The sequence below is a fragment of the Lepidochelys kempii genome, chromosome 7, assembly GCF_965140285.1.
Source record: "Lepidochelys kempii isolate rLepKem1 chromosome 7, rLepKem1.hap1, whole genome shotgun sequence".
NCBI lineage: Eukaryota > Metazoa > Chordata > Testudines > Cheloniidae > Lepidochelys > Lepidochelys kempii.
This window is the reverse complement of record NC_136386.1, coordinates 124286828-124311869: the sequence shown is the minus strand read 5'-3', so window position 1 is coordinate 124311869 and position 25042 is coordinate 124286828. Positions and strand designations below refer to the sequence as shown.

Below are 25042 nucleotides of genomic sequence, written 5' to 3'. Positions count from 1 at the left end.
CAAGTGGGAATTTTCTGAAATAGTTTTAGGAATCCTATGCATGCCTCAGTTTCCCCTATATTTCATATGGCAACCCAGTGTGGGGAAAGGACTGTTTGCTCTTAGGGCAGACCTGGCTATGAATGACACCTAGCTGTCTGAGCCTGAATGGGTCGCTTAAAAAGGAGCAGCCCAGGCCGGCCCCATTATCAGAGAGGACAATGGAAAACCCAATCACCAGGCCATTGACAATAGCAACCAACACCCCAGCAGAAGATGGATTTCCTCCCTCTCTGCAGGGACACAGATCACAGACTCCCCAGCTGAGAAGAGAGGGTGGGGAGATGTGAGGTGGGGGAATCCCAGTTGGGGCTCTCACCTGCTCACTGACCAAGGTCAGTCAGAGCCCGAACACATAGGCTCCCTACAGCCTGGCCGGGCCCCCCAGAATGGGCCGTGCTGTAACCTTCCATTCTCTGGGCAACCCGACGGCTGGCCTAGGCCGTGGCCAGTCACCAGATAAACCCGACTGTCCGACAGCGCTGGGGAGTCGCTGTGAACACAGGCAGAGGGGCACTGATCCCCAGAGAGTGCACCCATTTCTAACCGGGGTCTGTCTCGGCTGGCCTCACTGGGCAGAGCGCAGGGCGACACTGGAGGGCTGAAGCCCCAGAGGTCCAGTCCAAGAGGCCACAGGGCTCACTCGGGAAGAAGAGCAAGACCCGAGGCGGACTGACACCCTGAACAGATTCCCCCCAGACTGCTCCAAAGCTGGGCCCATAGCACCGACTCTGTGGCAGCGGGGTAGGGGATTGACGCCAGGTCTGCGAGCTGCACGGGTTCCTTGGGAACAAGCCAGGGAAGCAAAGCAGGAGCTGAGAGCTTTCGCCAGCCAGGAGAAGGCAACAGCAGGAGCAGCCAAGGGCCAGTGGCCTTGTGAGGGGGGCAGCTGTGTGGCTGCCAGATATGAAGGCCCCAAGCAAACATGCTGGGAAACAGCTCAGAAAGCAAGCCTGCCTGGGGTGTGGCCATAGGGACCAGGCCGGCTCCAAGGGGGCAGCCCGGAGATCACATCTGACCTACCCCTAACCTCCCGGGGATGCTGGTGGCCCGGCCCGGCCCAGCCCAGCCCTCCATCCATCAGCTGCACCGAGCCATTCCCACTCGCCGATTGGCTGGGAGTTTGGCCCGGGGCAGTAGAGACGGCAGCAAAAGCAACACCTGGTGCAGGTGGAGAGTCCCTGCACCCCGGGTCCAGCCTGCAGGATGCTGAGGCCCCAGGTCACATGGGCAGAGACCCGACCCGTCACTACCACCCACAGTGCGGCTGCCCTCCCGTGCGCCCACCCCCGACACCAGAGCGTCCCATCCCGCAGAGTGACACAGGGCCCAGCCGGCCTGCCCCCCCTCGCCGGGACGGCACGTTCCCAGAGCTGCTCAGGGCACTCAGTCATCTCCAGTCCGGTTTCTCAGCTGACGCCCTGAAGCTCCCTTCCCTTCCCTTGCTTTTTAAGCAGTTTCAAGCTCTCCTGCTTGCAAAGCACTGGGACACGGCCAGCGGCCCCCCTGCATGCTGAGCCTTCAGTTCTACAGCCTGAATGAGGAGCAGAGGCATAACCATGTCTCGGGCAGGGAGGGGCAGGGGGCTGCAGGGCTATCACCACCATTATTAACCCTTCCTCTGCTGAGTGCACTGTCAAGCACCAGCCAGCACATTTGCATGGGGGCTGGAGAGCCCTGCTGGCCCTTGCTGCTCACTGGCTGCATGGCAGCAGGACCCAGGTGAGAGAGCCCCTGCCCTGCCGCGCGGTCAGACTGGAGAGAGAGAGACACCAGAGCAGCAAAGGGAGTGAGCCGGCAAGTTACATTCTTTATCCCTGCCTCCCCCTTGTGCCCTTTGCCATCCATGTCACAGAGCACCTCGGGCAGGGCTGCTTTCGGGTGCTCGTGTGAGTGACTGCAGGGCAGTGCGTGCAGGGGGAGCTGCCAGCATCCCCAGGCCAGGAGGGCACAGTGCTTCTCTAGGCAGCTGGTCTGCCCTGGAACCCAGGCTGCTTTAGAGCCCCAGGTCCAATACCATTCCCCCCGCCCCCCCTTCGTGTGGACGGGGGCTAGGGAACTCCTGCTGGAAGCAGTGGCCCACAGAAGGGAGGAGGAATGTAGGGCCAGCCCCTCCTGCTGATTTTGCATTACACAGCAGGACCCTGCAGCCCACACCGGGGGAAGGGGGAGCTCTCCCTCCAGCCAAGTCCCATCTGTAAACAGCCCTGAGCCCAAGCCCTGCCCGCTGCCATGCTGGCCCGTGACAGACACAAATCCTGCTCCCCGGGAACGGGGCAGCTGGGCGGGCAATTCAGCGACAAGGGCTCCCACCACAGCGCTCCTGCCCCTGCCCTCACTGGACAAGGCTGAGCCCTGGCAGCCATGACCAGCTCCTCCCCACAAAAACGACCTCCGGTGCAGCCTGGGCTTGAGCCCCGGGCTGGGCCACGGCGCTGGCCCCTGGCCACGCTGGGCAGTGGGGACTCGGCTGGAGCGCTAGGGGCATGCAGTGTCACCCTGTGGCACACATCGGAACGGCAGCCCAAGGAGCCCCTGCAGCAGCAGCAGGCGAAAGGGCAGCTGGGAGTTCCTGGCCACCATGGCTCTTTGCTCTGCCCTCGGGCCACTGGGGAACTGCTGGTATTAGCCCACAGCCACCCTGGGCAGGCGGGCAGCTCCCCAACCAAGGGAGCAGAGTGCATGCCTCTGCCCGGCATGCCTAGGGCACCCGCGTTATGCAGAGCCCAGCCACGCAGCAGGGACAGCCCCATGCTGTGTGCAATCACCGGGCTGGACAGAGTACACCAACTCCAGGCCCAGAGCGAGGGGCAGGGGCCCATCTCCACCTCCAAGATGTCGCAGAAACCCCACCCCTTCCTGGAGGCAAAAACGCTCAGCCACACCCCTGACCTCGGCTCCTTCAGCTCCACCCCACAGGCCGGCCTCCTCCCGCCCCACCTCGGAGCCGCTGTGCAGGCGGCCCTGCCTTGGCCCTCCCAATCCACTCTGCCCAGCTGCGCACTCGTGGTGCTGACTGGGGCACAGGGCAGTAACTGGCACCACTCATGGGACCTAGACAGGAGTTGGCCAGCCATGCCCCTCTTCCCGGAACCATCCCAGCCCTGCTGGTCCTCAGCTCCCCACGACCACCCTGGTGTCAGGGTACACAGGGGCTGCGCCCTGGCTTGTCAGGCACCAAACCCGCGAGTGCTAGAGCCAGGGACAGACAAGAGCCAGGTTCTAGCCTTGCTTGCCTGGCTGCAGAACCAGTGACCTCAGCTCCGTGGCAGCTGCAGAGCTCTCGGGGGCCTGCTCCAGCTCTGTCAGGGCGCAGCAGGATTAGAGGGACCCTAGCTCAGGAACCTCTCGGGCCTGAGCCCTGCAGGCCACGTGGGACGATTAACTGTCCTTTCTGCCCTTACGTCTTGGGATGTGGGCCCCAGTTAATTTTGCTGCTCCAGGCCCGGCCCCTCCCTGCCCCAGTCTCTGGGGTTCAGAGACCCATGTCCCTGCCGGTTACAGGGTTCTGCCCCTGCGCTTGCTCTGGGGAAGAGCCCAGCAGAACCGGACGAGATGACACCAGGACAGTGACTGCAGAGGCGCATGCCCCTTGGGGTCAGCCACAGGACGCAGGTCAGTCACGCTGGGGGCGGATCGCGGTGCCACGTCCCTGTAGCCCCCGACGGCAACCTGGCCTGGCGCAGAGAGAAGGTAAGTTCCCTGTGTTGAACCCTCCCATAGAGGAGGTCAGACACGCTGGTAGCGCCAGGCGTGAGACCCTCCAGCTCACATGCATTCCACCCCACAGTGAGGCTGAGGGGCGAGACGTCCCTGGGCCGGGCACTGCCATCTCTCCCCTACCACTCGCAGGCGGCTGCAGCACAGGCTCAGCTGGGGGTGGCCAGGCTGGACCCCAGCTGGGCACTGCTGCCCAGAGCCGCACTCCCAAGGCCCATCTCAGCCCAGCCGCCCTCACCCACGCAGGAGGTGGCGCCCCTGGGCCCAGCCCACCCAGGGGACGCCAGGCCCAAGCAGCCGAAGAAGGGAGACAAGCCAGGACTAGGTTGGACCCGGGTTTATTAACCGGGGTGACTGGGCTGCGGCAGCCATTTGCCTCCAGCCCCTCAGTTAACAGAGGCGATTCATCTTCCTTAAATATTTGTTATAAAAACAAATTGTTTAAAAAAATCTGGTTTGACACTTCTTTTGTCTTTGCATTTCTCGGTGCGGCCCGGCTCGGCTGCAGCCAGGCCAGGCCAGGCCGCCAGCTGGCGCCTCCCGCGGGCACCGGAGGCAGCCGCCACGGGCCTGGCACTACCGCCGCAGGTTACGCTGAGCCTGCTTCAGTAAGGTGTCGAAGTCGAGGGAGTCGAACTTGCTCTTGATGGGGGCGGGGGCGAAGTCTTCCCGGTTGGAGTCTGGAGGACACAAGGCTGCAGTGAGCGCAAGGCACTGGGGCGGGGACGCACCGCACGGGGGTCACCCCGCTCCCCAGAGGGGAGCCAGGCGTGGAGGTGAAGCCACCGCACGGCAGTGCCGGACCTGGGCCTGCCGCCCCACGCCCAGAGCTTTAGGCTGTGCTCGGCGGCAGGCCGGGGGCCCAGGGGCGGGACGCTGACGCAAGGGGAGCAGGGAAGGAGCCTGGCGTGGCCCGGGCCCTGGCTACGTCTTGGGCTCCCTGACTCACCCAGATCCGCGTAGTTCCTCCTACAGAACTGGCGGCGCCCCCCGAAGCACAGGTCAAAGGGCTGCTCGTCCGGGCGCCGCAGCTTGTGGCCACTCTCAATGGCGGCGAAGGCCTCCTTGGCATAGCGGTAGGTGACAAAGCCGTAGTTGTCCCTGGGGGCAGAGGCAGAGCCGGTGACTCGCTGGGTCCCCTCCCATGCGACCTGATGACTGGCAGAGGCTTCCCAAGGCTGAGAGGCGTGGGCCTGGCCATGCCCACCCTGGGCAGGGGCACAGCCTGCTCTGGGTAAGGACAGGGTGCCAAGAGCTACCCTGACATCCCCTAGGGAGCCCCGGCAATCCCCCCCAGACTCCAAGCGGCCCCCTCCTCCCCAGGGCAGGGCCCAGCCTCACCCCTCAGCCCGGAAGTGGAGGGTGCACTCCTCGATGTCCCCGAACACAGAGAAGCGGTGCCGGAGCTCTGCCCGCGTCATCCTGCTGGGGATCTTGCCGATGAAGACGACTCTCCTCTCCTCCTGCAGGGAGCACAGCACGAAGCGATGAGCCGGGTGCTCCCAGCCCCAGAGTTTGGCACGCGCTCCCGCCCAGCTCACCCTGGAGACCCGGCGTTACGACTCCGCCGCACAACCCCGGCTGGTAGCCAGGAGCCGGGCATGGGCAGGGCTGCTTCCTGCCCCGCTCGGAGCCCAGTGGGGCCCTAAGGCGGGGACCCTGCCCCCAGCTCAGCAAGTCGGGGGTGGAGCAGGGCAGACGCGGCCACAGCGCATGGCCCTACTGCGCCCCCAGTCCGGAGCGCGGGTGAGCCCCATTCACCTGGCAAGGCCCCCAGGCCAGAGGGGCTCAGAGCCCCCTGAGGAAGCAGGGAAACGGGCCGGACACTCACACAGGGCGTCCCCTTTCTCTGCCTGGGGAGGCTCAGCTCTGGGCCCTGGTGTGGGAGGAGCCAGCCCTGCAGGGAGCAGAGACCTGGTCAGCTGGGCTCCCCAGACACGCCCTTCCCCCCCACACCCCATAGCTCCCAGGGACCAGACCCCCCCACCACATTGCACACGCCCAGCCCACAGCTCCCAGGGACCGGACACCCCCACCACGTTGCACCAACCTACAGCTCCCAGGGACAGGACCCCCCATGCCCAGCCCACAGCTCCCAGGGACAGGACCCCCCATGCCCAGCCCACAGCTCCCAGGGACCAGACACCCCCACCACGTTGCACCAGCCCACAGCTCCCAGGGACCTCCACACCCCCGCTTGGTGCACGCCCTCACTCACTATTGCACGTTCCTTGTGGAGGACTTTCTGGTGCTGGCAGTGATCCGGAGGGTCGCAGTAATCGTATCTGGCAGGGCACAATCAGGGCGGTTGGGAGCCGGGAGAGCCAGGACACCAGCCACTGCCCCGACAGGCCCCCAGAGCTGTTCCTGGCTTTGTGGCTGGTGCCCGGGGGAGGCCACAGGCTTGCCAAGAGTCTCGGGCATGTGCCCTCAACCCAGCGCAAGGCCACGGCCACCCCTGGCTCTGGTGGGCACACCCAGGTGCACACCAGGCCGACGGAGCCTGTGGGGGTCATGGGCTGTGGAGAGCCCCAGGCCAGGCCCGCACGCGCCCTAGGGAACAGCCCTTCCCCCAACCCCAAAAGAGAGGAGCTCCCCTCCCCCAAGGGAGGCTGCTGCTGCTTCCCCAGGCCTGGGGCGGGGCATGGGCCCCTCCCAGACTGGAGACATCTGGAGCATCTCGGGGCAGCAGCGGGCCAGCAGAGCGGGGGGGGGGGGGGCACCACTGCCCAGATGTGCAGGGTAGGCAGTAGGGGCCCAAATGGCACAGGGGTCTGAGCTGAGGGGGCCTAGGGAGCGGGGTTTCCCCGTCCCGATGGCCCACGGATGTGTCCTTACCTTCTCCTCCGGTTACTCCTCCTGCGGGGGGATGGGGAGCGGGAGTGGCTGCGGGAAGCCGAGGAGGATCTGGACGAGTAGGACGAGGACGAGGACCTTCCCCGGGACCGGCCACAGGACCCGCAGCTCGAGCGGGAGGAAGAGTGGGAGCTGCGGGAGCGTCTCGAGCGATACCTGCCGAACAAGCACGTCACCCCGTGAGCCTCCAGTGGGCCCCAAGCCCCTCACTGCCCACCCCAGCTGGGGCTTCCTCCCATCCCCAAAGCATCGAGGCCGCGAGGTGCTCTCCTGACCCACACGCACAGGACACTCAGCATGGCCTGGGGCGCTCCAGGGGACAGCTTCCTGCCCAAGCAGGCCTCCCGAACCTCATGGAGATGAGGAAAGCCTTCAAAACATGACCCAGGCAGGACAGCACCTGCCGGAGTCTGCAGAGAGCCTGAGCCAACAGCTCAGCGAGGTAAATAGCAGCGTTCAATATGGTACGGCACTGAGTGAAACTTGACGAGCCGCTCACGGCCTGGCCCGCGCCGGCTGTCACGTGTTGCTGACGGGGAGGCAGCGATGGGGGCAGCTGAACGGCTCAGCTGCCAGGACAGAGCAGGAGCATGCAGTGTTCGGCACCAGGCACCGGATCTGCGGGCAGGGCTAGCCGGTCCAGCGCAGCGACGGGAGCACGGCTCCCCGGGAGGCGGAGGGAGCAGGGCGGACGCAAGGTGGGACGGCTCCGCTCGCTGGTCGCCTAGGGAGCGAGGTGGGGAGTAGCCAGAGACACGAGTCCGGTGCCTGAGTCCATGCTCAGCGACTCCTCTGCCTGCAGCGGGACTGGGCTGGGCCCGGCCTCTTGGGGAGCAAAGGGGCTGATCTGCCCCCAGCCCCGATCCGGGCTGGCCGAGGGGAGCTGAGCACAGTGAGCAAGGGGCAGGAGAGGCACAGACCCTCTCAAGGTGGCTTGCGGGGGGCAGGGGAGGGGTTCCCTACGATTGATGGTGGCAGGGGAGCCCAGCACCATCCAGGGCCTCTTGCCCCAGAAGGGACAGTCTCTCTTCTCTTGGGGCTGCACATCAGCCCAACTGCTAGCCAGGGGCTGCAAGTAAGACCAGGCATTCGGGCCTGGCAGCTGTGGAGGAGCTGAGCCGGCCTGGCTGTATGGAGAGGAGAGGGCCGCTCTCCCCCGAGCTGCACAGCAGGATGTGGGGCCGAGGACCCTGATCCCACAGGGCCCTGGAGCTCCCTGCTGCCTGGCAGAGCGCCAGCAGGGCTGGGTGGGGCACAAGGCCCAGGAAGGGGACCGCCCGAGGATTAGGACAATGGGATTGAGAGGTACAGACTGGATGGCAGGGAGTGCCCTCAGCCGTGGGCAGGGCTGCTACAGCCATTTCAGACTGTGATTGGCACCAGGGGAGCGGAGGGGATCGTGCCCTGGCTGGAGGGACCGGACAGCCCCCCACCCACACACCTGCTGCCCAGTCAGAGCCAGCTACTTGCTCCGGCCGGCATGGGGCTGCAATGCCCAGCTCCGGAGGGCAGCGCCAGGCCCCCGGGTGCGCTCGCGGGGAAGGAGAGCTCTTTGGTGCCTCCCATGCAGCTCCAGGCCCCTCTGGCTACTCGGCAGCGCCAGCCGGGCCAGGTGCCCCGCCAGTGGCGCGACTTGGTCCGACCCACACAGGCCAGGCCGGGCGCCAGCCCCGGACCATGAGCCCTGGGGTCAGCGCTGACGTCTTGCCTATGCCAAGGCCTCTGGCGCAGGGGCAGCCCTGCTGTATGAGCTCCTAGCTCTGCCCGGGCAGACACAGCCCTGCTCTCTCCATGGCCAGCCCAGTGCCCTTCCGCTTGGTTATGACACTGTATGGGGCCATCGACGCAGGCGAGCGATGGGCAGCTGATGGCCCCTGGAACCAGCCCAGGTGGTAACCCTGTTCCCACGGCGAGCTGCACCGGTGGCTCAGTGACTGTTGGGCTCAGTGCGGGCGGGTCCGCCGGGTCTTGGGCATCGCTGTGCCCTCCACACGCCCAGCAAACGCCATTGCAGGGGAGCCCTTCTGCCCCAGCCTATCCCTCAAAGATCCCCGCTCTGCAAGGCGTGTCTCCCTGTGCCCAGCCCAAACGCTCCCAGCTGCCTGGGGTGCCCAGCCGCACGGATGGCCAGACTCCGCGGGGAGAGCCAGCCACGGCGGCTTGGCGACGGAGCCGCAGCAGAGTGCCAGACAGCCAGGGGACCGGGAACCTGCCACTTACCTTCGCCACCGCTTCAGTGGGGGGGACAGCGACCGGGATCGAGACCGGGAGGAGGAGGAGGAAGAAGAGGAGGAGGCGCTGGCCCCGCTGGACGTGGAGCTGAAAGAGCGGCTGGCGCGGGCCCGGGGGCTCGGCGAGGCCCCACATCTCCGGTAGCAGTGCAGGGACCTTTTGGTAGCCAGCTGCTTCGGCTGTGGGTCCCGAGTCTGCGGCTCCTCGTCCCGGCAGGGGGACGCGTCCGGAGACAGCAGGACCGAGGTGGGGGAGCTGCTCCTGCCAGCGGCAGCCTGGCTTCGGGCACTAGTCCGGTGATCCAGCTGCTCGCTGGAGCCAGGGGCGGCACCAGGCCGGGGGCTGAGCCCGGGCCAGGCCAGCGTCCGTGTGGGGAGGGAGGAGGGCGGCTTGATGGTGATATCCTGGTGATGCTTCACATTCCAGCGGGAGCCCAGCTCCGACGGGGCCGGCACGCTGGGGAGCCTGGTGCCCTCCTCTGGCTGGCCGGGGCCACGGACGCAGTAGTCATGGTCTCCGGAACCCACGTGGCTGGGGGGTGGGCCACAGGTTGTGGGGGGCAGGCCCTTCCCCCGAGGTTTGCTCTGGGGCAGTGGCTTGGCCTCCATGAACTTGGCAGTTCTCTGGCTGCCCTCCTGGGCAGCGGCCCCGGGGGACCTGGGCTTCCCCAGCAGCGAGACAGCAGCCAAGGGCTTCCAGAGCTGGTGGGGTGGCGTCGCTGGCGGGGTGAGGCCTGCGAGGTAACGAGGGTGTTCAGGGGGGGCCCCCAGGACACGGCATGCGCCCCGATAGCAAGCAGGAGCATTCTGTGGCCTGGGCCCCTCCCCCAGGACAGGTTTGCACCCCTCCCCACATCCCCTTGCTCAGCATTCCCCATGGCAGCTGCCAGCCATGCCCCTGGCCCCCGTCTGCCCTGGAGCGAGGCGCCGACCCTGGGCAGCGCTTGCCAGGCAGGTGCCAGATCCCCTTCCCCCGCGAGCCCTCCAGCCCCAGGGCTTTACCAGCGACGTTGGCCAGCTCCGGGGCATGCAGGCTGTCCAGCGGGTTCTTGTCCGGGTGGCTCTCGGACCTGCTGCAGGGAGAGAGGGGTCCTCGCTAAAAGTGGCAACGACCGAGACCCGTGACCTTCAGGGCCAGGTCACGCACCCCCCACCTCACCAGGGAGCGCTGGCCCAGCGCCCCAGCATGCTGCCTCCCAGCACCCGAAGTGCCCATCACCGCAGCCCTGGGCCCAGCTGGCACAGCCCTGGGCGCTCAGCATGCTGCCAGGTACCGCCATCTCTGGCCCGGCAGGAGAGGGTGCGTGCACTCAAGCAGCCTTTGTCGTTTGGGCCCTGGGGGCACTCGCTGTCCAGCTCACCGCCGCACAGAGACACAGCACCGACCCACCCCAGCTGCCCGAGCTCTGCCCGCGCCCCTCCCTGGGGCCAGGAGCCCTGGGGCTGTCGCCAGCACAGACTGGGACTGGGTGGCATCGTGGGCACCTCCAGACTCACCAGGCGTTCCCCGGCACCAGCCTGTCTCCAGGGCGCCGCACCTGTAGCGCCTCCTTCATGGCTGAAACGAGAGCAAGTGCAGGGAGAGCTGAGGGAAATGCTGCCACGGCGGGGAGCCTGGCGTCCCCACTCCAGGGCTCATTCGCTGGGCGACTCCGGGTGCCGGGCTTGGGGGCCTGTTTCCTCCTCGCCCCAAAGGGCTGGCTCCCTGCGCAGCACAACCCCTCTGCTTGGGTCCCCTCCCTCCTGGCCTCACCTGGGGCCCCCCACTGGCCCGGTTCACATATGGGGCAGGGGTCGGGAAACGGGCCAGGTCTGCCCTTCACCACAGTAACATTTACACACTGGCAGCCTTCAGGCTGCTCCGATTTACGCCAGGACCCATTGCTCAGCTAAGCCAGAAACCTCCGCTGTGGGGCTGGGGACCACAGTCCCTGCTACAAGCCAGAAACCTGACGCTTGCAGAGTTTGGGACGGCGCATCAGCCGGTCCGACACCTCCCTGGATGTGGGATTGCAACAGGCCTGTCGGGCTAGGTCGCGCAGAGCCTGGGGGCAGCCAGATGGGAGAGGGGATGGCCGATAAGGGCACGCCAGCCGCTCACCTTCAGTCTTCTCAAACTGCTCCAGCAGGCTGGACAGGTCGGAGGCTTCGATTCCTGCGACAGGAGAGGAGACGCGGCTTGTCAGGTCACTTCCGGGCTGGGGTCCTGAGCTGGGGCAGAGGGGCTCAGGCTGACGAGCCCCCCCCCCCAGCAGGAGCAGCGCCGAGGGACACTCACTGGCACCCCTGACGGCCATGCGGCTGCCATGGAGCAACGGGGCCAGATCCAGACCAACACTCTCGTGCCTGGACCGGCTGGGACTCGCGAGCCGGGGCTCTGGGGCAGAGTGCAGTGGGAGGGGAAGAGACCCTCGGGGAGCCAGGGGCCTTGCCACGTCCAGACAAAGGCGGGGCAGCCTTTCCTGCAAGCAGGAAGGAAGGGGGCTCAGAGAGAAAAGGCTCCTCCCAGGCACCAGGGAGCTCGCAGGCCGGATGCCCATTCAGTGCAGCCCCAGAGAACTGTACTGGCCAGTGCGGGCTGAGCCCCCCAACCCCAGGGGAAGGGCTCTGCCATGCAGACAGGTTCAGCTTCGCTGCTACTCACCCTGAGCCAGGCTCACGACATGCCCCCCCGGCGCCCCACTGCCCTCCCCCATCAGCCCCTCCCCGCCTCGGCACCCCACTGCCCTCCCCCATCAGCCCCTCCCCGCCTCAGCGCCCCACTGCCCCCCCCCATCAGCCCCTCCTCTCCTCGGCGCCCCACTGCCCCCCCCCATCAGCCCCTCCCCTCCTCGGCGCCCCACTGCCCCCAGACGCCCCCAGCGTGGCCCCTCACCGATTTCGCTGATGAAGGCCTGCACAATGTCCTTGCTGGCGCCAGGCTGGGCTGGGCTGACGAGGGGCCGGTGTCTCCATGGCCGGGCAGGGGCCAGCTTGGTGGGCTGGCTCTCCTCTCGCGCTCTCAGCAGTGCCCCTGCTTTCCCGCGGACGGACGTGCGCCCAGGTGGCCGGGGCTCCTGCAGGACAGCTCCCTTGGGGTCTGGCCGGTCCCCCTCCAGCAGGCTGGCCAGTGGGACCTTTGCTGGAGCTGCAGCCTCTGCCATGGGGCAGGTATCAGGAGGCTCCCCCACAGGCTGGGGGGCAGCAGCAGAAACAGGCTCCCCCACGGGCCAGGCAGTGGCAACAGGCGGCTGCCCCATGGGCTGGGCAGCAGGTGACTCTCCCACAAGCTGTGGGGCAGAGGTCTCCCTTGTGGGCTGAGCAGGGGGCTCCCCCATAGGCTGGGCAGCAGGGGACTCTCCCACAGGCCGAGGGGCAGCAGCAGAAACAGACTCTCCCACAGGCTGGGCAGTGGCAATAACGGGCTGGGCAGTGGGCGACTCGCCCACAGGCCGGGGGGCTGGGGGCTCCCTCAAGGGCTGGGCAGGGTGCTGCCCCACAGGCCCAGCAGCAGTTGACTCCCCCACAGTCCGGGCCATGGCAATAGGGGGCTGGGCAGTGGGTGACTCACCCACAGGCCGGGGGGCAGGGGGCTGCCCTACAGGCTGGGTGGCAGATGACTCGCCCACAGGCCGGCTCTGCCTCCTGGGGTCAGATGCCCGGCCACCAGTGGCCCTGGCCGAGGGCTGTGCCCCATGCTGGGGGGGCTGGGCTGGCACCTCGTGCTTGGCTAGCGCTGGCTTCATTGGCTGTGCTGTGAAAACTGAGGGCTCTTGGCAGATTGGTGCCGGGGCGGCTGGGCTAGCTGGGAAGGGGAGAGGGCTAGCTGGGAAGGGGAGAGGGCTAGCTGGGAAGGGTTTTGCCCCTGGATCGCTGTACACCATTGGAGGCACTGCAGGTGGCAGGGGGACCCCAGGCCAATAGGACGGCTGGAGGCCCAGGGCCCAGCCCATGGGGGCACATGGCGCACCTGGACCGAAGGGAGGTGGTGGCAGGGCAGGGGGGGGCCAGGCCAGGGCTGGCGGGGGCAGGCCAGGCACCAGGTGAAAGGCATTGGGCGACCCGCCAGCGGCCGGTGGTGGAGGCAGGCTGGGGTAGCCGGCAGGCGGGGGGCCAAAGCAAGGCCAGGAAGGCACCGGTGGGTAGAGGGCATAGGGAGCTGTGGAGGCCAGGGGGATTGCTGCAGCAGCAGCTCCCAGGGCCGGCGGGAGGAAAGGCAGCTGCAGCCCCGGGGGCACTGGAGCCGGCACGGTCTGGGGGGGCTCTGCAGGTGCCTTTCTGGGCAGAGGAGGGGTGGCTGGGGGGCTGGCAGGTTTCTCTGGGCCCCTCTGGGAGCTGGGCATCTTCACGGGCTGGGCAGGCTGTGAGGGCAGGGGGCGCACAGGTGCCATTAGGCACGGGATCTCGGCCAGCTCCGTGGGGGGCTCGGGGACGCTGGGCCACTTGCTCGCTGCCTGCTTCTCCCCCTCCTTCCCGTCGGCCCCGCTGGGCTGGCGGTGCAGCATCCGCAGCCGGTACTCGGTCAGGCTGAGCGCCTTGGGCTTGGACGGCCAGCCGGCAGCCTCGGCCCCAGCCCGCTCCACTTCCTGCGGGCTCCGGGGAGCCTCCCCCCCAGCACTGAGGTCACCGTGTGGGGGGGTGGTCTCTGGGCCAATGCTCCCCTTGGTGGGGGCAGGCTGGTTCCCCTCACCGCACCCAGGAGCTACCTCTCCCTGCTCCGCTGGGCCACGTCCCACGGCAGCCGGCTGCTCCCCGGGGCTGGGCACGGCCTGCTCCGAGGGCCCGGGGGTCTCAGCACTCTGCACAGCTGGCTGCGTGTTGGGCTTCTCAGCCTCCAGCTCCTTCTGCACCTCAGGGTGACCCTTCCTCTGCAGGGTGCCCCCTGCTGCCGCTGCCCGCGGTCTCCCTCGGGCCGATCGCAGCTCCATCTGCCCTTCCTTCTTGGCCTGCTCCAGCTGCCTTTCCAGGAAGGTGGACACCTGCATGGAGGGCCGGGCTGCCCAGCTTGGGGAGCGCTGGGTGGCTGGCGGCTGCACCAAGGATGTGGAAAGGAGCCTGCGGACCATGCAGTCCCCATCAGGCTTGGCCTGGCCCTTCTGCAATTCCTCCCTTTTCTTTTTCCGGCTTTTCCTGGCCCTCTCACGCCCTCGGCCCTTCTCGGTGCCCTGGCGCTTCCCGCCCGCTGGCGCCTCCGTACTGCTCCGGGAGCTGCTCTCCAGATACTGGTCTCTTTGCCTCTCCTCATCCTTTGCTTCAGGGTCAACCCCCCGAGGGGACTCTCTCGCCTGGGTCAGGCTGGGAGGCTCCGATTGGGGGGCCCTGCCGTGGCCCCCAGTCTCACACCCCTGGGCAGGCGTTCCCACTGGCAACACACCATCCATAGGTGACAGCTCTAGGGCACCATCCCCCTTGCCAGCTGGGCAACCGCAGGCTCCCTGCCCTTCAGCTGGGAGCTGCGCTTCTGGGCCCAGCTGCTGCAGGACCACGGGGATCTCCAGGCTCTCGCCTTCGCCTGGCACGATCTCCAGCAGGAGCGGGCCGGTTAAGAACTCCTTCGCCACCGGCTCGCTGGCAGGGTCCAGGCACACGGTGAGCGTGGGCAGGCAGTACGGGTGCATGGACTTCACCAGCTCGCTGAGGGACCCGGCCCCCGTGCTGATGATGCAGGGAGCATCACTGTCTTCCGGCCACACCGCCTCCTCACCCCCAGCCTCGGCGCACAAACCCAGGGGGCTCTCCCGCAGCCCCACAGCTGCCACCACGCTGCCGTGCTGCCCAGGGCTAGCAGCCTCCTCCTCCTCCTCCCCGTCGCTGCGCTGCGGGAGGGGCTGGGGTCTGGGCAGCTTCCGCTCCGCCCGGGCCGCTCTGCTGCTGCCCTGCTTGGGTGCTGCCGGCTCTTCGAGGCCGTTCCAGAGCAGATCCCCAGGGCCCGTCCCCACCTGGCAGGGAAAGGGGGAAGAGACAGGTGACGGCGCTGCTCCCCAGAAGCGGGGCAGCCCCGAGGCAGAGCAGTGCAGCTCACGTAACCTAGGTGGCGACTGCCAGTGGCCTCAGCCACCCCGGCTAGCAGCCAGGGCAATGCCCTCTCCTCATGAGGTGTGTGGACTGGCAGGGACCAGCCCACAATTGCACAGTTTGAGCCCCACTGGGGGCAGTTTTCACTGATTTGCAACAGCCCCACACCGCTCCTGCCCGGTCTGCACCTTGACAAGCTCCCGTGTTACGGCGAATCCTCACTGCCCAGGAGTTTGCCCCCCTTCCGGAGAGCATTCCCAACGCTGCAGGGGACAAGGGCTCGAAGAGCTACAGCCTAAAGCAAGGCTTTACATTCACATTGCAGCCCAAGAGCAGCGCCAGCATGGCTGGGGTTACAGCTGGCCAGGACTGTGAGCCGTCCCGCAGAGGTGCTTGTTAACTGCCTGGCTAGGCTCCCACTAGCCCGGCTCAGGGCTGCTCCCAGCTCCAGGCGAGCAGGAGGGGCAAAGGCTGGCGGCCCTTTAAGAGAGCAGCGAGCATGAAGATGCGAGTCCTGGCACTGCACGGTAGCTCCAAAGCCAGAGCGACTCCCTGATGCTGCCTCTCCCGAGCCGTGAGCAAGCGGAGCTCAGCAGCGGCCCAGAAACCATGGAGATATTGGAGAGCGGGCAAGGGCTACCAGGAGTCACCCTGCACAACCGGAGACCAGGCAACCCAAACGTCACCCACAGCCCCACCATCCATGGGTACGAGCAGGACAGCCAATCCGGCTGATGTCTTTCCTAAGCACCCCTGGTTGCCCTGGCCCCAGGCTCTCCCTGACCCTCTGCACACACCAAGGAGCTGCCCTCTCACCTTGCCGATGGCAGCTGGGCCGCTGAGGCCCCACGGATCGTCTAGGGCAGGAACACTGCGCTCAGGGGAGGCCCGGGACAAGCTGAGAAACTTCTGAAACTGATGGGTAAGAAGTGGAATGAGAAGGTGGAAAACACAGACCTGCCAGTCCAAGCCCAGCCGGGGCACAGGGTGAAGCCGCATGGCCAGCAGCCTCCCCGCACCAGACTCTCCCCCCTCACCACATGCCCAGCATGTCAACTGGCTACACGAGGCCCCCCAGGGTACGCCCCAGCCGCCGTTTGATCCCAGCGCTGGGTTCCAGGAGCTGGAATCACACCCAGCTCTAGTGCCTGGCTCGCCAAAGCATGAGCAGCCCGAGCCGCCTACATACCACGGCGGGATATGCAGGCCGCTTTGTGGGGCATTTCTGCTGGTCTGTAGCCAACAGCAAATAAGGTGTGTGCCACCCCCCAATCCCGCTCCTCCTGATTTCCCACAGGGCAGTTCCTACAGCTCATTTCAGAAGCAGCTCAGCTGGTGACTGCCAGGGGGTGCCCTGCAGCTGCCAGGTACATGCAGTGATCTCACCGATGACACGGCATGGCTCGGGGATGGGGGGGCTCCCATTGAAATGGGACTGGGATCTGGAGCCTCCTTTCCCAGAGCCCCAAGGGAAGGAGCCGGTGGGGGGAGATGAGCAGCCCAGAGGTAGGCGAGTTAGCACGTCTACGCGTGAGCTGTGCACGGTTTGGCTGCTGCCCTGGCCAGGGACTAAGTGAAGCGGAAGTGGCTGGTCTAGGCACCTCCTGGGAAGGGCGGGGAAGGGGGGCAGAGAGCACCTCATACCGAAGAACTCTCCCGCTCCCGGGGCTGTGCCAGCAATTCCGAGTCCAGGGTGGTGTCAAACGGAGACAGGGTCTCGTCGTCCGTGCTGTCCAGGATCTCGGTGATGGCCGTCAGCAGCGACAGCTCGTTCGGTGCATCCAGGCAGGCCTTGCTCTGGTGAGAGAGGCCCTTGCATCAGGGGCACCGCCAGATACCGACCCCGCCCTGCCACTCTCATGACAGGCCCTAGCCACTAGACGTCTTCCCCTCTCTTCACGCCTGTCTCTTGTCAGCAACACGGAGGCTCAGAAATGCAGGTGCCCACTGAGGGGCCAGTGGTAACTAGCTCTGCCTCTGCCCCAAATGTCCCTCGAGCAGGGCCCTGCTGGGGAGGTGCCCGCAGGACTGGAAGGCTCCCGTCAACCGGCACGTGCTTGGCTCAGTCCCGGCCCAAGAGCTCAGAACCCAGAGGAGGGGAGGTGGCAGGGACCCTGCCCCCCTGAATTAACACTGCCGTGAGGCTGAGCTAGACACATTAGGAGCAGGCTAGCTGGCGGGTGTGCCGGCAGAGGCCCTTGACAAAGAATCCTTGTCAGACAAAAGAAAAGGAGGGGAAGAGGAATGACAGGAGAGAGCTGGACCAGGGACTGACTCCTGGCCACTCTTCCCAGCACTGCTCACCTCACGCCCAGCCAAACGATGCAGCGTCCGGCAGGGAAAGCAGCAAACAGAGGGGCCAAAGCAGGCAAGGGACGGAGATTCCCAGACCTGCCGTATCCCGTCTCGCCCCCCACCCCACCAAGGTCGTGGGACTGGAGATGCCCCAGGCAGCTTTGGATCCAGGGCTGCGGCAGGTCCCGAAGGCGAGATGGGTGAATGCGGAAGCCCAGGGCCCGACTGTGTTCCCTGCCTCTCTGCAGGCAGCCTGTTACCTCAGTCAGGGTGCTGAAGTCCTCGATGATAGAGATCACGGAGGAATCGAGGTAGCTCTGCATCGTTCCCAGGATCCCTTCGGCCTCCAGGATAGCATCGCTGCAGGCGGGAACCAAGTGCAGGCTCAGCTCATCTTCCTCCAGAGAGAAGCACTAGAGAGGGGCAAGGAGACAGGTTAGTGGGGAGAAGCCAGTGCTCACCAGGCTACAGGCCACAAAACACGCCCCCGTTCTGTTCTACACAATGGGGCCCTGCTCTACGACTGGAGTGCTGCGCTAACACAGAATAAAATCCAGCCAGCTTCGGGGCTATATTTGCCACTTAGCATTCTAGCCCTTGGGCAGGGGGGGTGTCATGTTCTCAGGCTTCTCTCCACAACCACGCAGGCCAGAAACTTAATTTTTAAAATGAAAGCGGAAATAGACTGTCTCAATCACAGGGCTCCAGGAGCTGGGGCTTTAAGAGCACCACCAATGATTGTGAAGCTCATGATACAGTTGAGAATTGGCAACCTGAAGCCCCTGCATCCAGCAACCAAGGAGAAGCATTTCAGCCCACTGCTGCTCCATTAAATGATGAGCAGTGAATAGCATTGAGTTGGTGTTGACATTAGGTTTCAGAGTCAACAGAGCTCGTGAGTGCGCAGTGAGGAATTACAGCTTAGAGGACTAGTTCACCAGGAGACTCAGCACAACAAGGCCACAGGGATGTTGGAGTGTAAGCCTCCCTGGCAACTAGCAATGAAATTGCAGAGGAACCACCATATGCTGGGGTGGACTCCAGTCTCCTGGCCAGAGCCCAAATCCTTGGGCATGGGGGTCAGAAGTCCCATGAGACCTAACCCCCCTCCCCAGTGCATATACCACTCAGCACCTTGAGTTAAGTCTCACAAACACCATGGGTTTTATGTACTTGGTTTAGTGTGGTGGTGTTTTGTACAAGCCACCGTGCCCATGAGAGACGTGGCTTGGGGCAGAGATGCCCCCAGGCACCAGCTGCCTGAGGCGGCGAGGGGGGGTAAAGTCCCTCCTGCAGCCTCCTCCTCTCACAAGGAAGGGTATGTGTACACTAAACCCCCCACGGCACAGCTCCAGCGCTCTGGCTGTGCCACAGACGACACAAGAGGTTTCTCCATCCATGTACTTAACCCACCTCTAGCCAGCCGCGTCTACACAGGGTTAGATCCACCTACCTATGGTGCACAGGGCGTGCAATTATTCGAAGCCCTGAGCGATGTACCTAGGTCGATCCCATTGGTAAGGCCCAGGATGACGGGCTGCAGAGCCTTTACGCTGGGTCTGCTATAACCTGGTTACCTGCTTGAGTCATCTGCATAGCTCTCCAGAGTCCTGGACCTCCAGTCTCAACAGGCATGCCCCCCTGAGATGAACGGGGCAATTCTCGCCTCTCAGGGCTGCTTAGACTCAAGAAGGCAGCATCCCCTGGGGGGCACGTTCAGCAGGTTTTCTTGGCCACCGGAACAGCTAGGGATTTAACTTTCCACCTGTGCCCCTGAAGTTCTGCTACTACATAAAGGTGACCTCATTTACAGAGGTCCCAACCAGCCCCGACTCCGGCTTGAGTCCCTGGGAACAGCAGCAGCTCACCTCCACCTCTTACTTAGGAGCTGAACTTAGAAACCCAGGCTCGGGCTTTTAAATGGACAGTTTCAGTTCTGCAGTCAAATACCAGGGGAAGGGGTTGGAATCTGTGTCACATGATCAGCTCCTACACGAGGACAGCATGAAAAACTTCTTTGCTGCCCAATGCAAGTTCCCCTAGCAGCTGCTGCTGTGGGGACTGATCATTTCTCTAATGCCAAAGCATCAATATTCTTGAAGCAAAGACCCCTAGAAAGTGAACTAAAGACAGAGCTGTGATCTGTAGCTTGTGTTTGGTGGATTGCTTGACACAAGCTGCAGATCCATGTCCTGTACAGGAATGAGATCACTCTCCTGTCTCATGCAGAAGACGAGTGTTCGGTATGAATTATGCTGCCATGGTTTATTATCTTGTATTACTCCAGTACGCAGTGGGAAAGTAACGTGTAAAACCCAGCTTAACCCCAAGCACGGCATTCCCCTCCAGAGCCCAGGTACTCCTTTTCTTTTTGCGAACACAGACTAACACGGCTGCTACTCTGAAACCTGTCATTTCAGAACAGTCTCTGGTGAATCAGTCTGGAGATCCCAGGAATGATCAAAGGAGCTGGGACGATGCCCAGGAACCCAGCCCTTACTGCAGAGCTTGGAGTCAGCTGGAACAAGCAGGCACAGCTCACCCCAGGGAGGAGCCACGCGGTCGAACAGGAGTTTGCAAGAATCGGAATCGCTGCAGTCAGACCAGTCAGCAGCTCATACAGCGTCGGCCTTTGCAGTCCAGTTCGCAAGGAACCCCACCCTGATGCTTCACTATTGCAGCATCCAGGCCACTGCACGGTTACAAATGCATCACAATTAAAAAGATGCTTTCAGGAGTCCAACGAGGGATAGCAAAATCAAACTCCCGTGGGAGGGGAGAGCGCCTCCTGCAGGACTGAGCAGTCAACAGCCACATGGGAATATATCAGTGGTCCATCTAGTCCATTGCCCTGGATGTACATGGCCAATGCTGGATGGTTCAAAGGAAGGGGTCAATTCTCCCGCATCACCTCACTGTGCGGTGCTATGGCTCGGAGGGGAGATTCGCCCTGGTGCAGAGGTTGCCCCCAGACTTTGCTCATACAGGTAGTGTCCTGGCAGCTGCTGTTGGGGAAAAACGACGAGCTGTCTTCAGAGAACTTACTGACTTGCTTGCCTCAATATCCTGCAGCGATGAGTTCTACAGGTTGGGGGAGTCATTGGCTAATGAGACCATGTTCCCCAAAAGATCCCCTTGGAGCCATTTTAAATGTGGTGCCTTTTCAGTTCTTCCCACCTCCTCCTGTTCACAGATCACAGACGGGGTCAGTTCACACCCTGAGTGTTTTTCGTGGAGTTACAGCTCTCCTTTTACTAACTTCCTTTCCTGCCTTGACTTTTTCCCTCCTCCAACCCCAGCACCTGACTGGCTTTTGTTGCCTCGTCTACAACTTCTACGGACTGGGGCACCAAAGCAGACGGAAACATTGCAGCTCGAGGGTTTGACGTGGCTACAGCCGGGCTCCCAGGCTCTGGAGAGGACCATTCAAAGACACTTTCCCAGAGCTCTCTGGGCCCAGGACACCAGCCCTCATTAGAAATGCAAGCTGGGGGCACTGGAAGCAGGAAGGGGCATTTGCCAGTGGCCCCTCAGTGGGTGAGCGAGAGGAGGAACCTCAGCCCTCACTGCCGCTAGCAAGGACTCTCAGCGTCAGGTTGCAGACCAGCAGAAGTAGAGAATCAAGTCTCCCACTGAAACCCAAAGGAGCCTCTATGGAGCTGTGCAGAGGCCACCTGGCCCCACAGGTGCACGGCATGCTGGGATGCAGGTCCCACCTCTGTATTTAAGTGCAAGATGGCATCCACCTGCTTCACTTCAAGCCTGCTAGGCACAGAGTCCGATCTCCCGGTGAGCTGCCAGCCCAGACCTGGGCAAAGCTGGCCGCCCTTAAATGGAAGGTTCCCAGCGGACAAACATCTCTCAAAGGGGCCCCAAGGTTTCCAGAGTCACTGTGGCATAACCACCAGTGCAGGCCAGACCGGGCCCTGGCAGCTGGACTGGAGAACCTGTCCCATTCTAGGGCTCTAGAGCAGAGCAGTCCCCGGGGCCAGGTCTTAGCGGGTAGGCAATGGGCAGAACAGGCTCAAAAGCAGCCAGGGAACAAGTTTTCAACACAACTTGCGTGACAGCCCCAATCTTGGCATATCCAAGAACCTAAAATCACTGTGCGTTGTGTTGGCAGAAAGGATCTGAATACAAGGATGTGACATCACGCAGCATATACTTGGGAGGGTTCTTACATTTGATTTTGCCTCTATCACCAAAAGCCTCCAGGACAGCCCCCTGTTTAGTCAGCTAAACTCCCACACAGCTCAAGCTGCAGCCACGCTTCCAAAAGGCAAGAGCTGCTGCCTACCCGTCAGCCAAGGCATCTCCGGGGAGGCAGTTAAACCGGACGGCGGGAAGAGGCAAAGAACCCGTTCAGGATACAGTGCATCCTTCCAGGGCAACTGTGAAGTGAACTGACTTCCAAGCAGACGTGGGAACACATGTGCTTTGTAAAACATGAACAAAGTAAATGCCTTTCCCAGGACAAGCGCAACAAGGTGGGTGAGGGAATCTCTTTCCTCGGCCCAACTTCTGCTGGCGAGAGAGATGAGCTTCCAAGCTTACAGAGCTCTGATTCAGGACAAAGCCATTTCAGAACATCAGATCCTCTATTAAAGCAGGGCCAGCCCCTGTCCATCATCCCAGAGAGCACCCCGCAAGTGCCTGCTACGCAAAAGCAAAAATGAAATCATGTCCTCTGCAGCTCCCATAAATCTCAAGAGAAGCTAGAAAACCAGAATCTGTTCTCTGTGTCTTGCACTTCTCATCCATACAGCTCAAAGCACTTTACACAGGAAGCCAGTATCATCACCTCTATTGTAAAGATGGGGAAACTGAGGCAGGGGACTAGGGTGCGACTTGCCCAAAGCTCACCCAGCACGTTGGGGGCAGAGCAAGAAACTGAATTGAGGACTCTTGAAACCCGGCCCAGTGCTCCATCCACTAGACCACACTGCATTCCATGTTGTCCAGCATAGTCAAGGTATCTTTAACAGACCTATTGCTGGGGTATCTAAGCCCTGAACACACAGCTCAAGGGGGCAAGTCCAAGTTAAAGGGCCCTCACCAGTTCCCAACTTCCAAAACTCTTATTTCTCTCGGCCCCGCTGCACACTCCAGAAGTCCAAGCGGGGGGGGACGGGGATGACAGAGGGGACACAGCACTCAGGGGAAATTTCCCTAATCCAGGCAAGGCTTAAGTGTCCCATTTCCTAATCAGCCACGGCCTGCCCCCAGGTAATATGAGGAACAACGGCACAGGTCTACAGGAATTACACAAGGACACAGGCTGGCTGTCTATACTTGGCTTTTCTACCCAAATGCTCCAACCCAGAATTAGGCATGCGCTGGTCACAAAGATTAATTTGTGACTCCTTCTCCAGCTTGACCCGGTGTCACCTGGCACCCCCCGCCCCATGACGATAAGATACACAAGTCTCCTCCACACACACCCACCCCGCAAAGCACTGCGGATCTGTTTTCCGCCCTAGAGAAGCAAACCATGCTCTGAGGAGAAGCCGGGCCAGAAGCAAAACCAGTCATGTCAATGGTTTGCTTCTCAGAGGAGCTTGACAAAATTAAGAAGCGAAACCACTCCATGGATTATTTCAGGCAGGATACAGGTGGTAGGCAGCTGTGCATCAGCACTGTCCCTGAAGAAAGTCACACGCCCACTGCCTTTTGAATGGTTTCAGAGTAACAGCCGTGTTAGTCTGTATTCGCAAAAAGAAAAGGAGGACTTGTGGCACCTTAGAGACTAACCCATTTATTTGAGCATCAGCTTTCGTGAGCTACAGCTCACTTCATTGGATGCCTTTTGAATGCAAGAGCAAACAGCCCCCAGCCCTGGCCAGCCAGCACAGCCAGGGGTGGGACACCCAGGGCGGGGGGAGTTGGAGGATGACAGCAGGGCACGCTGCTGTGACGGACGCTAAACCCCGATGTGCATCTCAAGCCCTGCACACTAGAAGCTCCCCAAGAAACCAGCTCTGCCGTGGTCTGCGACGAGCAGCCCCACCCTGGCCAGCTCGCCAGCCACCTTCTCTGAACCCCCGCCCTGTTTCTAGGCCGGCCACTGCTGTGCACTGACGGTGCAGGGCTTGGTGCCAGGTGCCTTCAGCCCCCCGGATATGATGGGGGGCGCCGCTTTCACCCCCCGGGTTCCAGCGGCAGGTCCCCGGCGCCCCGCAGCACCCAAGGCCCAGCCCCCGCAGGAGGGTCACTCCGGAGTCCCCAGGCTGCGCTACAGAGAAGGAGTTGGCAGCCTCTCCCCGCCCGCAGTGCTCCGCAGCCCCAGCGTGGCGGGGGGGGGAGGGGGGAAGAGATCGCAGCCCCCCCCCGCTGACCCCAAGAGGGCACTCTGACCGGGGGGGTGTGGAGATCGCAGCCCCCCCCCGCTGACCCCAAGAGGGCACCCTGACCGGGGGTGTGTGGAGATCGCAGCCCCCCCCCGCTGACCCCAAGAGGGCACCCTGACCGGGGGGGGGGGTGGAGATCGCAGCCCCCCCCCCGCTGACCCCGAGCGGGGACCCTGACCGGGGGGGGGGTGGAGATCGCAGCCCCCCCCCCGCTGACCCCGAGCGGGGACCCTGACCGGGGGGGGGTGGAGATCGCAGCCCCCCCCCCCGCTGACCCCGAGCGGGGACCCTGACCGGGGGGGGGTGGAGATCGCAGCCCCCCCCCCGCTGACCCCGAGCGGGGACCCTGACATGGGGGGGGGAGATCGCAGCCCCCCCGCTGACCCCGAGCGGGGACCCTGACCGGGGGGGGGGAGATCGCAGCCCCCCCCGCTGACCCCGAGCGGGGACCCTGACCGGGGGGGGGGAGATCGCAGCCCCCCCCCGCTGACCCCGAGCGGGGACCCTGACCGGGGGGGGGGGAGATCGCAGCCCCCCCGCTGACCCCGAGCGGGGACCCTGACCGGGGGGGGGGAGATCGCAGCCCCCCCCCCCCCGCTGACCCCGAGCGGGGACCCTGACCGGGGGGGGGGGAGATCGCAGCCCCCCCCCCCCGCTGACCCCGAGCGGGGACCCTGACCGGGGGGGGGGGAGATCGCAGCCCCCCCCCCCCGCTGACCCCGAGCGGGGACCCTGACCGGGGGGGGGGGAGATCGCAGCCCCCCCCCCCCGCTGACCCCGAGCGGGGACCCTGACCGGGGGGGGGGGGAGATCGCAGCCCCCCCGCTGACCCCGAGCGGGGACCCTGACCGGGGGGGGGGGAGATCGCAGCCCCCAGCAGGCCCCGGCCCCGGCTCTGTCCCGGGCCGGCGGCAGCGGCCGCGCCGGGCTCCCACCCACGTGCAGGCGCCGGAGCCCGCCGGGCGGGGCCCACGTGCGCTGCCCCCGCCGGCCCGGGCCGAGCCTGGCCCCGAGCTCGCCGCGCGCGTGGGGGGCCGCGGACACGCGCGGGGCTCGGGCGGGAGCGAGCTCCGCGCCGGGGGGGGGCGCGCCCGGCTCCGGCCCCCCCCCGCAGCCTCCACGTGTCACCGGGCGGCGCGGCCCGGCCCCGCCGCCCCCCAGCCCGCTCCTACCTGCGGGGGGCTGGCGGGGGGCGGGGCCGGCGGCGGGCCGCGGCCGCCCCCCCGGCCCCGGCGCGGTGCCCTGGCCCCGGCGGCTCGCCCGGCGCCCCGCAGCGCCGCCATCTCGGAGCGCGGCTCCCAGCGCGGCCAGTGCCGGCGGCTCGCTCGCTCGCTCGCGGCCACGTGACGGACGGGGCGGCGCGCGCGGGACTACAGCTCCCGGCAGGCCGCGCGCCGCCGCCTCGCCCGGGGAGGGGGGGGCCGGCGCCGGGGCGCGGGGCCTGCTGGGAGGCGGCTTCCGCGGGGCCTCATGGGAAGTGTAGTTCCCCCCCCCGCGCGCCCTGCCGCCTCCCTGGGTCGGAGCCCGCGGGGGCAGGGGGCAGGGGCCGTGCCCCAGGAT

General features: G+C 64.6%; 1 protein-coding gene across 4 annotated transcripts; it reads right to left on the bottom strand.

The window, feature by feature from the left end:
- Positions 1-4081: 4081 nt before the first annotated feature.
- Positions 4082-24802, bottom strand: PPRC1 (PPARG related coactivator 1). Of its 4 annotated transcripts, none has more exons than XM_073354591.1 (15): positions 24655-24800; positions 17396-17548; positions 16485-16637; positions 15657-15755; positions 11722-14764; positions 10948-11001; positions 10344-10404; positions 9849-9916; positions 8836-9580; positions 6598-6771; positions 5978-6044; positions 5591-5656; positions 5101-5222; positions 4709-4860; positions 4082-4439 (listed from the first exon to the last, which is right to left on the bottom strand). In XM_073354591.1, exons 1-15 carry the CDS (start codon positions 24763-24765, stop codon positions 4336-4338), a joined length of 5172 nt encoding a protein of 1723 aa, XP_073210692.1. In that variant the 5' UTR covers positions 24766-24800; the 3' UTR covers positions 4082-4335. The 4 variants fall into 4 exon arrangements, with proteins under 4 accessions (XP_073210692.1, XP_073210691.1, XP_073210693.1 ...); XM_073354590.2 differs by having other exon boundaries at positions 9849-9919; positions 24655-24799; XM_073354592.2 differs by lacking the exon at positions 5591-5656 and having other exon boundaries at positions 9849-9919; positions 24655-24798.
- Between the last annotated feature and the right edge of the window lie 240 nt (positions 24803-25042).

Bases quoted from the DNA above. Each gene is read 5' to 3' on its own strand.
- PPRC1 (XM_073354590.2), bottom strand. From the start codon at position 24,765: ATGGCGGCGCTGCGGGGCGCCGGGCGAGCCGCCGGGGCCAGGGCACCG. The intron at 14,765-15,656 runs GTGAGAGGGCAG...TTTCCCTGCCAG, and splicing joins GCCCAGCTGCCATCGGCAAG to GTGGGGACGGGCCCTGGGGA. The intron at 4,861-5,100 runs GTGAGGCTGGGC...CTCTGCCCCCAG, and splicing joins CTCCACTTCCGGGCTGAGGG to GGACAACTACGGCTTTGTCA.